This window comes from Stegodyphus dumicola, chromosome 12 (genome assembly GCF_044657685.1).
Source record: "Stegodyphus dumicola isolate Sdum_Otavi_A_Nest chromosome 12, ASM4465768v1".
NCBI lineage: Eukaryota > Metazoa > Arthropoda > Arachnida > Araneae > Eresidae > Stegodyphus > Stegodyphus dumicola.
Genome location: NC_140779.1, coordinates 108,966,869 through 108,979,041, shown reverse-complemented (window position 1 = coordinate 108,979,041; position 12,173 = coordinate 108,966,869). Strand labels below are relative to the sequence as shown.

Here is a 12,173-nt window from a genome sequence, read left to right as displayed (position 1 = left end):
AAAAAAAAAAAAAAAAAAAATTAAATAAGGAGGGCAGAGGTGCTTTCTCAAGCCAAATGGCCAGGTAGTGTATAAAGATTTGATATCTATTTTCAAATTATATTCCAAAACACAGCTATGAGAGAGAAATCCCTGCATAGTTTCTTTTCAAAAAAAAAAAAAAAAAAAACCTCACAGGGCGTCTCAATGCTTGTTTCTTGTGGTTTCAAATTTACCTTACCTGTAGGTGTTTAGTATACATCAGAAACCCTATTATGCCAGAGAGCCCTTTGTATAGAAGGGCTTGATCAAAGGTCATATAGGGAAACCCAAGGAATTTGTTTCTAGGGACAGAAAACACCGGACATCGTCCCAGAAAGTGAAATGGTGTTTCCTCTTCTTTTCCACAAGCTGGGCAGAGAGGAGATTCGATAAGACCACATTTGTGGAGATGCTTAGCTAGATAAGCATGTCTGGTAACAATTTGAATTACCTGGCGTAAGTTAGTTCTACTGAGGTGTACGAGTTTACCTGATAAGTTAAGTGTACTGAGCACCAATTTAGAATGAGCACAGTCTGGTAGTTTAGACCATATATCATCATGTTTGTTCTTTATCCAGCTTCTTACTTCTTTTTTAACAGTTTGATATGAAACTGGGTAAAATGGTTCCGGGCCAGACATGGGTAGTTGCGAAGCATCTTTAGCTACTTTATCAGCTAGTTCATTTCCAGCAAAATCACAATGACCTGGGACCCAGACTAAACTCATGGTATTATGGGCCTGAGCCAGAGAATTGAGATCTTGAGTACAGTTCAAAACACAGTTTTCTAACTTGACACGATTAGCCAGGGCAAGGATGGCTGATTGGCTGTCAGAGAGAATATATATATACTTATCAACTGTATTTTTAGCTAAGAGCTCCCTGGCGACCATATTGATTGCCAGAACCTCGATGATGAATAAGCGAAATCGAAACTGTTCAGCCGGTCTTAAAAGAAACAGTACACAGTACAAAATCCGTAATCCGGACCTCAAAGACAAACTTTACGCATGCGCGTATGCTTTACACATGTGCATGCGTAAAGAAAATGAAAGAAATGTTTAATGAAGTAAACAAATAAATATTAAGATTTTTTTTTTGTAAATTTTCATACCCTTTAGATCATAATTGCTTTTTATTTCATAAATTGCAGTTTCATATTTTTAATAGTATAATTTCTGCATGCCATCTTACCAGATTTAAATTAATGATCTATAATCCGGAATTGCCGAAGTCCCGACGAGTCTGGATTACGGACTTTGTACTATATTTATTTTTACAATTTCCATTTGTGTTTGCAGCATGTTACTTATATTTTACATAAAAATATAACAAAATTTTAAGAAATAAAGCTTCAATGCTTATCAAAGAACACTCCAAGTAACGACGTTTTTTAGCTCGACTCGTTGTTGCCACACAGCGAATCTTAATAACTACTAAAAACATTACATCATGTTGCCACTTAGAAAGTCTTAATAATTGTATAGAAACATTAAATTATGTTCCACTACATTACTCCCCCTCCAGTAACTGTGTTGGAATTTAAGTGATTCTGGTAGCGGAGTAATGCAGCATAAGCTAACATTAGAATTAAAAATACTAAATACAATAAATAAATACAATTACAATTAAACATATTCAATAATAGCGGTTAGGAAAAATATTCAACATCGTTACAAACATGTAAAGGACGTTTTATTAGTTGTCCAGTTCGCGAGACTCGAGATCGTTCATTATTGATCTCAGATATTAACAGAGTCTTGGGATGGGTATCAGAAGTTTCTGGTTCCAGCCTTTGCTCACCAGATGTTAAACAATAGGCTGGCTTCAGCCTGTCAATCGAAATGTTTACTTCCTTACCTTTGGTTTGTAACAAGAAGTATTTTCCTATTCTTTTAAGTACTTTGAAAGGTCTTTCATAACTAGGTTCTAATGGTTTCTTGACTCTATCAAGTTCTTAGGAAAACATGAGTACACACATTCAGATCTTTATGGACAAAAACTTTAGGAATCATTTTTCGCTGTACCATAGAGGGCTTGAACAATTCCATTTGTTTTTGCAATTTATGCAAAAATGTTTGAGGTGTTGTAGAAACTGTTTTATCAAAAAATTCTTCAGGAAATTTGATTGTTTTCCCATAAACCATTTGTGTAATGGAATATTCAGAGTCTTCTTTTAAGGCTGCCCTACGACCTAGAAGAATTGTTGGAATGGATTTGGACCACTTAATGGAATTATGACATTTGATAACAGCTTTCAAAGTTCGATGAACTCTCTCAATTTTGCTGTTACACTGTGGATGATAAGAAGTTGTGTGTTTAATTTTGACTCCACATATAAATGCCAAGGTTCGAAATAGTTCAGAAGTAAACTGTGTTCCACGATCCATAATAACTTGGTAAGGAACTCCAAAACGAGTGATCCAATGTTCATAAAAAGCTCTGGCAACGGTTTCTGCTGTTATGTTACGCAAAGGAATGGCTTCCATCCAACCAGTTTAGCGATCAATGCAAGTCAAGCAATACACAAAATTATCAGATAGTTAATAAGGATTTATTACGTCAATGTGAACTATAGCAAAACGTTCATCAGGCTGCTGCTAAATTCCTAATTCAGATTTTGTCTGACGTGAAACCTTATTTTTTTGACAACCAATACAGGCACGACTCCATGTTTGTATATCCTTTTTGATATTTGGCCAAATAAATTTGGATGTCATTTCTTTAATAGTCGACTTGATTCCTGGATGAGCGAGGCCATGGATTTGTTGAAATATATCCATTCTAAATTGCTTGGATATAAATGGTCTAATGTAGAAGAAGACGTATCACACTACAGACTTTTACCAGATGGAAGTAAATAACTTTTGAAATTTAACGTTTTATTTTGAGCTTGTAAATCTTGTAATTCTTTATCATTGACTATTCTTTATCATTCTTTAACAGCAATTTTATCATAATCAATGAGTGAAATAGAGACATCGGTTATTCTTGATAAATGATCTGCAACAATGTTTTCACTTCCACTAATATGGCATATGTTAGTAGGAAATTGAGATATGTATTGCAATTGGTGCATTTGTCTTGGTGATGCCTTTTCGCTCTTTTGTTCGAAAGCATAAACTAGTGGTTTATGATCCGTAAAAATTTTGAAATCGTGTCCTTCCTTTAAAATGCTTAATTGCAAGATATATTCCCAGTAACTCACGGTCTGTAATTTTTCCCGAGTGCTATTTAATTTTTTTGAATAAAATGCTAAATGTTTCCATGCTCCATTTTCAAACTGTTGGTGAACTGCACTAACAGCCCAATCAGATGCATCCATGCATAGTGACAAGGGCAAATCTGAATTGGGATAACTTAAAAGAGCTACGTTTGCCAAATCCTGTTTACATTTTTCAAAATTAAATATAGCTTCATCTGACCATTTAATTTTCTTAGCACCTTTTAGGTATTCATGAAGTATTGCTTGTGTCTTAGCAGCATTTTTCGGAAACGGTCGATAAAAATTAAGCATCCCTAAGAACGTTCGTAAATCATGGATAGTCTCTAGTAATTTATAATTCAATATTGCTTCGACTTTTTCAGGTAGAGGATGAGATCCTTCTGGTGTTATAAGATATCCTAAAAATTCTAAGTTATCAACGCCCATGATCGAATTAGAAATATTGATTCTCAAACCGTATTTATCTAATCTATCGAAAACTAGTTTCAAGTGACATCTGTGTTCTTCTTCTGAGGCAGAAGCAATTAATGTGTCATCGAGATATGGAAAAGTAAAGTCCAAACCTTGAAATACTTCATGTATGAATCTTTGAAAAGCAGCTGGTGCATTTTGCAAACCGAAGCTCATTACATTAAATTCATAGAGGCCAAATAGCATAATTATGGCGGTATTTTGCTTGTCCTCTTCGGCTATAGGAATTTGGAAAATATTTTTTTGCCTTTTAAAATGTGGTTAAAATCATTAATCCTAGGGATCTGTCAGAAATAGTTATAGCATTAAGTCTGAGATAGTCTCCACAGGGATGAAAATTTCCATCTCTTTTAGAGACTAATTTGAGAGGACTAGCCCATGGAGATGTAGATTGTCTTATATTGTTTTCCAACATATACTGAAATTCTTGTTTGGCAATCTGTAATTTTTTACTGTCTTGGCTTGGAACACACCGGTTGACCTTCAGTTAAAATGTGATGCTTAACATTTGTTATCAAAAGATTAGGTTTTGTAATATTCAGATACTTGGATAACAGATCATATTTTAACTTATCATGTACTAAACTTATATCATTCATTTTGGAAATGGATGTAATGTCACATTGAGTAGTAAGGTTAGTTACACCATCGATTAAGCTTTTGTTGTTTAAATCAATTAATAACTTGAAATGGTCCAAAAAGTCTGTTCCGATTATGTCTTTATTAATTTTGGCAATAATGAATGGCCATCGAAAAGCATGACGAAGGCCAAAATCAAGCGTTAAAAATTTCACCCCATAAGTGGGAATTTCTGTGCCATTGGCGGCATATAATTTGAAGTCACTTTGAAGTTTATCTTTTTTTGTAGCAGGTAATAAACAAGCATCTGCGCCGGAATCAATTAGAAAATGCAAACCCGTGTGTTTGTCAGTCACAAATATCGGTGTTTGCAGCCATCCTGAACATAACCTGCAGCAAAATCAGCCGCTAATTCCGCTGCTGGTTTAAGTTTTCCGACTTCTTTTGACCCCAAGTGCAATGAGGTTGACACTTTTCAGGAATGCATTTTCAGCCAAACACGTAATGGTAATAACAATACTTTCCATTTGGATTAAATCTTTTACGTTTATTACTTGTACTTCGCTCTCTGTATCTATCGCTACTACGGTTCCGAGACCGAGATTGGCGAGAAACACACAAAATTTCTATTTGTTTTTCCAGAAAAGAAATTTTTAGTAGTAACTCATCAACTGAATTTAAATTTTTGGCAGAGGAATAAATTTCAGGCTTTGAATTCATTTCCATTATTTTGTCAGCCATTAAAGATATTTTGTCTAATCGGAAACCAGTAAAATATTTTTTATCGAGTCAGGAATTGTTTCTAGCCACAATGTTTTGAGCACATTATCTGAAACGTCATCAGTAGCGAGCGATCTCATTTTTTGAACTAACTGACTGGGTTTCATATCCCCAAGGTGAAGGCCAGTGACTAAGCACTTAATTCGCTCTCTTTGAATGTGTTTAACAGTCATTCTCTAAGGTATATCTATTATCAGATGTTTTATCCGTGATGATATCACAAATAATTTCAACATATTTTGGCTCTAGTTGAGATACTACATAATTAATTTTGGCACTATCAACAGTTATTGCATTAATTTCAAATTGAGCTTCTATTTGAAAAAACCAAATTTCAGGCTTTCCTAGCCAAAAAGGTGGAATTTTAACACTCACCTTGCAAGTTTCTAGTGTTGATGTTCCTTCCATAATCCAATGTTACGGTCACCAATCTTTTAATGTGGATTTGATGAATAAGTGAAATCGAAACTGATCAGCCAGAGCATTTCATAAGTGAAATAAATGCTTATTTTGGACTTAAAAAGAAACAGCATATTTATTTTTACAATTTCCATTCGTGTTTGCAGCATGTTTCTTATTTTTTACATAAAAATATAACAACCTTTTAAGAAATAAAGCTTACGCAACACTTATCAAAGAACACTTCAAGTAACAACGTTTTTTGGCTTGACTCGTTGTTGCCACAGGCGAATCTTAATACCTATTCAAAACATTACATCATGTTGCCACTGAGGAAGTCTTAATAATTGTATAGCAACATTAAATTATTTTCCACTACATGTCTTTTGCAATAATAGATGGTGCTACTGCCTGATGATTCAATTGTGGTTGCTGGGGTAACAAACTTTCAATTATGTGATTTATGTGTTCTATTCCTTTTTACTTTTTATTGCTACAGTGCTTTGAGTGATGTGTGCTGTGGATGGCATTTCTTCTATTTCAAAGTGCAATGTAAAATAAATAAGTGATAATACAGTCTGCTTACTTTTTCTTTTTGTGAGCTTATTCTTAATCAATCAGATTAGCTTTCTCTCCTTTGAATTGTGTTCTATTTTCAATGTTTTATTAGTTTAAAATACATACTTGCCAACCTATGACACTCAAAAATCAGGAGATTTTTTTAAGAAATCAGGAGATTTTTCACAATGTTAAAAAGACTTTTTAAATGATAAAAATATGGTTTTTAATAATGAATTAACTTTAAATAGTAACTAATTCTTAAATGCAAGCAACACAAAAATACCTTACACATAAAAAAACATTTTTATTACTTGCATTGTTTAAGGGAAAAAAAAAAAAAAAAAAAGACACTTTAATCAGTTTTCATACAAATGTTATAAACAGTGGCAGATTTTGCTTTCTTTAAGAAAGTAACTTCCTAATTTTGTTCACTGCAATTGCCATGTTGGCCTGCTTTCGCTAATAAAAGTTCTAATGTATCATCACTAATATTAGATCTAAATTTAGTCCTCGTTTACGCAACAACACTGAAAATCCTCTCACACTCTGCACTACTATGGGGAACTGTCAAGATGGCCAACACAATTCTAGACAGTTGACTATATTTTAAAATTCCATCAGCACCTTTCAGTTTTCCAATTAAATTCCACTGGGTGTCAATCCTAGCTGATTTCATAACTTCATTCAAGTTTTCTAATTGTAAACTGCTGTTATGCAGCTGTTGGAACTGTTTCAATTTTTCCTTCCTTTTAGAACTCCTTTCAAGATAATAATAAATATCAACAATGTGTTCATCCACATTTACTGGTAAAGAAGCTTCCCCCTTTTCAGCTGCTAAATTTAAGAGGTGACAGGTGCACCTCATAATCTGCAAATCTGAATTTTCCTTTCTTAAGATGCCTGCAACACCAGTCTTCAAGCTTACCAATACTGGTGCATTATCGGCACCAAGTGCTAAGCAATTATACAGAGGGCCTGCATTTTCTTTTAAAGTTTAATAATTAGCTGTGGTATATTAAAGCCTGTCAAATGTCCTTCTGAAGTGGGGACAGAAAGTAAACTGCCCTCAATTTCTGAAGACTCTGGATTAAAAAAAGAAACAACAATTGGATACAATTTTGAATCGGTATTATTGCTTCCATCCGTAGAGAGGCAGAACGGAGCTGTTTTAGTGCAATCAATAACTGAAGATTTATTTTTCAAACCCATTTCTTTAACAATTGCACCTGTTTTGGTTCTTGCACTTGAGTATTTCTTAGCAATTTCACTATCGGGAAACATTTTTCTAAATAAAGCTGCAGCGTGATCCGATGCATTCAGAGTCACGTTGTGCTCCAGTAAAAAGGCAGAGAACAGACATTCTGCATTAATAACTTTTTGGTCCTTTGTTTCCGAAGAAAATTTTATTTTTTCAAAATGACTCATGTTATCCTTGTGTTTTTGTGTTCGCACATGTTTGAGAACATCCGCCCGTCCACATTGCGAAATCGAAAAATCGCAACGACAGGCGGTGCACATCGCAAATTTATTACACTTCCTTGAGGAAATAATGGAAGGAAAGTCAACTGTGTACGATTTTTGAAACGTACATGAGTATTTCATTCTCGCAGACATAACAAAAGATGATAATTTCTAAAACTATTTCCCGAAGGCACGTGCACTCACACAACTCAGGACAAATTGAACGAAATAACTAAAGAACATCCAAATAACAGCTTGCCTTGTCCTCATTGGCTAATATATGCCAGCTGACACGCAGTGGAGTTCGATGCCCATAGGAGAACTGGAGAACGACGTTTCTGGGATACGTATAATGCTCTCACTCACAAAGCAGAAGTTATCTGATTCGTAAGGTTTTGTTTTAGATATAATCTAGAGAAAATTCAATTGCTTTCAGACGTCCAAAATCACTTTTGTTCATATAACAAAGTATTAAGCCAAGTTCCATAAAAATCGTGAGAAATTTTAAGAATAAGAAAAAGTCGGGAGAAATATATTGTAAATCAGGTTGGCGGGAGATCGGTCGAAAATCGGGAGTCTCCCGCCTAAATCGGGAGAGTTGGCAACTCTGAAAATATAAGTACTGTGAGATACTGTGATATTGTACAAATATGTCTGACTAAATTTCAGCATTTTTGTTTCTTGAGATAAGAATATGTTTTATTAACTTTTTATTGACCTTGTGCATTAAATCCATTACGAAACCGTGAGCATGCAACACTTTTTGGTGTCAGAAGTGGAGATCTACATGTATTAACCCGAAGGCTATAATGACGGAAGTAAGCGTGTATGCAAGATGCTTCGACCTTTATATGGCTTGAAACAAGCTGGACGATGTTGGAATGCCAAGTTTACTGACGTGCTGAAGAAACGTGGCATGATACAAAGTAAATCCGACAACTGCCTGTTCATACGAAATGATTATGGACATAAGATGCTGATGGCGATTTATATTGATGATGGCATTGTCGCTGTCCAGGACAAAGCAGCATTCTTCACATTTGTGGACGAGCTCAAGCAACATTTTTACATTCAAGTAATGACGTTAGATTGTTTCCTTGGTTTACAAGTTGAACGTTTGAAAGACGGCTCTTCCTCCACCAAGAAGCATTTACAAGAAAGATATTAGAGCGATTTGGAGATGCTAAGACATCACACATCCCAGTAAAGAAGTCGAGTCTCAAGGTCGACTATGGTCAACCAAATGATGATGGCATGATCAAGATCAAGGAGGTGAACCCTCTCTCTCAGCAACGAAATTCCATACTGATCAGTAGTTGACAGTTTGCTGTACTTGGCGATGGAGACTCGACCAGAGATTGCTTAAGCAGTGAGTTGGATGTCTCAAAAGCTGAACAATCATACAGAGAGTGAATGGGAAATCATATAGACAACATTAGGATACCCTCGCAATACCACTGGACATGGCATTGTTCAATGGTAATGAAGATGATAGAAGTCTGATGTTGTTTAGTGAAGCAGATAACAACAGCTGTGCAGAAACACACAGGTCTCGAACAGGTGTTATTTTTTTCTATGGTGGAGGTGCAATTATGTAGCGAAGCAAGCTACAAGAGGCCGGAGGCCATATCCAATTTAACGACAGAGGCAGAGTTTATGGCAGCAGCCGATACCATGAATAACCTGATATGTTTGAAGGGCTTGTTCAATGAGATAGCTAATAATGTCTCATTGCCTATCCTACAAATTGATAATCAGAGTACTATCAAGTACATCAAAAATCCAATGTTCCATGCACGCTCAAAGCACATTGACCAAAAGTACAAGTTTGTGCAACACTTTCAATTAGGCTATGTCAGAAGTAATGAACAATGAGCAAATATTCTAATGTAGGCACTTCCAGCACCTCAGTTTCATTTTCAGAAGTTGATTGGTGTAAAAACAGTCAATAAGTAAAGGGTAATCTATATGAACAATGACTATTTTCATGCTCAAAGGAGGCTGTTGAAAATCAACTATTTAATAGATCTTAGTGACATCATTGTTTTGTTGTATTATTATGTTTTATGCATCTGGCATCACTTTTTTTTTTTTTTTCTGCCATTCTAGAGTCTTTATGTAAACAATTAGACGTATGTAAAGTTTCTTTACCTTTTTGCTTATTAAAGTCTGAAACTCATTTAGCCATTACTCTGTTTCGTTAATTTTGTAGCAATAACATCATCACTGAACAGACAATTCCAGCATTCAAGAGTAGTTTGGGCCATTTTCACAATACTTACAGCTCCTGGAAGTTTTTGAAGTAAACTGTGTTTTTTTTAACTTAACTCTATTTGAAGGCAGATTCTTATTCAATTTTGTTTCTTTAATCTCTACTAACAAAATTATTCTTTTCTTCAATGATATTATCCTCTACCTCTTCATCATCTTCCTCCCGTCAATTTCATCTTAGTCTTCTGTACCGGATTTGTCTTCAACATTCTCTTCTAAATTTTCTTCATCATTATGACACAGTATTCTTGGAATTTCTTCATCATCTTTGCAGTTTCACAGATCAAAATATTTTTTATTTCCCCCATGAACAAGCATAAATCTCTAAAAATTAAAAGATTTTCATGTCTATCAAATATATGATGTATCAATTAATTAAAAAAAAAGATGAAACTAATTTTTTTTAAAAAATAAATAATTGATCAAGGCAAGTGGAGAAACGTTTGAAATGTCATGTGGATGATCGCAGCATATCAATATGAGCAAACAGTCAATTTCTTTACTTTTCAAGAACCATCGGAATACTTGCAAAACACATATGTGAAGATACTAAGATACTGAACAGTGTATGATACTGATATCTGTCAGTAACAAATAAGATAGAAAATTGTTCAATGTGTATCAATCTGATCAACAGTGCCTGATGGAAGGTTAAATATTTAAAAAGCAAATTGTAATAAGAAAGAAAAATGTTACATCAAATTTTATTATTAATAAAGTGAAAATTACTTACAGCGGTTATAAAGCCTAGACTCAGAATCCCATATATTCTCAGCTTCTGCTTTCAATGACAAAATTAAATCAGGAGGTTGCACTTCTCTTTCAAACTTAACATCAGGCAACTAGAAGACAATCAAATAAAAAAATAAAAATTTGAATAGTTTTAATTTTCTAGCTTAAGTTTACTAGCTTTAATCCAGAAATCAACATTCATGCTTTTTCATTCCAGTAAGTAATACCACAGCTATCGATAAATTCATAGGGCAAACCAGATATTAGAATGAGTAATTTTTTAATACATATGAACATAGAGCAACTTCTTTCAGAGTTTTTTGCAACTCCAGAAATGAGATCCTAGGCTCTCCTCTTCAGGATTAATATCAAAATGCATCCTCAACTATTATTCATGTTAAAATAAGCTTCAAATTTTTGCAGATTTCTAGTAATGATCTCCTCTATTTTTTCTTGTTGCTTATGGTAGCATATACCATGAAAAGCTGTTTGAAGCTATACTGGAATTTGGATTTCCTAGAAAATTGATAGGTCTACCTAGAATAACAGGGTTCGTACACATTTCTGCACATGGAAATTAAGTACTTTTAAGGACTTCTAAGGACCATTAATGAAAAAAATTAAGGACCTATGAGCAAATGGGAATTGAATAAATTCAATTAAAAATATTATTCTAAGCCTGAATTTCACTTTTGTAATACCATCCTAAAAATAAAATAGATCCCTAAGTAGTATGTATTACTACTAAACATGAATTAATTAACATAATTATTAATAAGTTTGAGAATAAAATAAACTTCATGCAGTTTATCAAGTAGCATTAAATATTTTACACTTCTAATAGACTGGACATATTTGAAAGAAGATAAGTGACATTTACGTTTTACTAATAGTTAGCTTTATGTTGATTTTTTTTATGTCTCATTTTGTCACATACTTAATCAATCTAAAGCAGAGGTTCTCAACCGGTGGTACGCAAGAAAAAAATAGGTGGTACACAAAGAAGCAAAGTATTTTTAACTATTTATTTCAAAAATTATAATCCCAACATCCTGATTCAGTTTTTTTCTCTAACACTCGTAAATTTATGCTATCTGAGCTTTGTTCAAGATTGGTGGTGGTAGTAGTACTTTGTAGTGTTCGTACTAAAGGTTTTCAATTTTTGTTTAGATGGTACACGTTAGTCAAAAAGTTGAGAACTGCTGATCTAGAGGTTTAGTAAATAGCAGGTAGATTTTGTGTCAAACGGCATAGGTTAAAATGAGACGTAAGATCATAACTAGCATGATTCATAACAAAAGACTGAATGTTATCACCGCTGCTGCTTGTCTAAAGAGAGACCTGTTGATTAGAACAAACTTGAAAGGTCTGATGTAGGCACGGTTAGCAAATGTTGAAAGTTAGTCAGGCTCTGTTTGATGCAGTTAGTGTCATAGCTTTGTGCAGAATTCCAGGGGTTGTAACCGAGTTAATATACTTTCAGGTTCCAATAAGCCATTCAAGCACCAAAGGTAATAAGTTGTTTTGTATTATTTTAAGTCTCACTAGAAGCAAAGAATAAGTTTTACTTGAATTTCTACATTTTTGTGTTTTATCTTGTGAACACAGCAAGTATTAATGAAAGGCAATAGCTCGGTTTAATATGTAGAGTTAAGTTTTAAGGGTAAGCAGTT

The 12,173-nt window shown here is 34.1% G+C and overlaps 1 protein-coding gene across 1 annotated transcript in view; it reads right to left on the bottom strand.

Annotated features, from left to right (window-relative positions):
- Noc1 (Nucleolar complex protein 1) overlaps positions 1-12,173 on the bottom strand; it is a 79,120-nt gene that overhangs the window by 44,663 nt on the left and 22,284 nt on the right. The window contains exon 2 of the mRNA XM_085806787.1: positions 10,502-10,610. Within this exon, the coding sequence (XP_085662913.1) occupies positions 10,502-10,610 (109 nt within the window). The remainder of the gene's footprint in view (positions 1-10,501; positions 10,611-12,173) is intronic.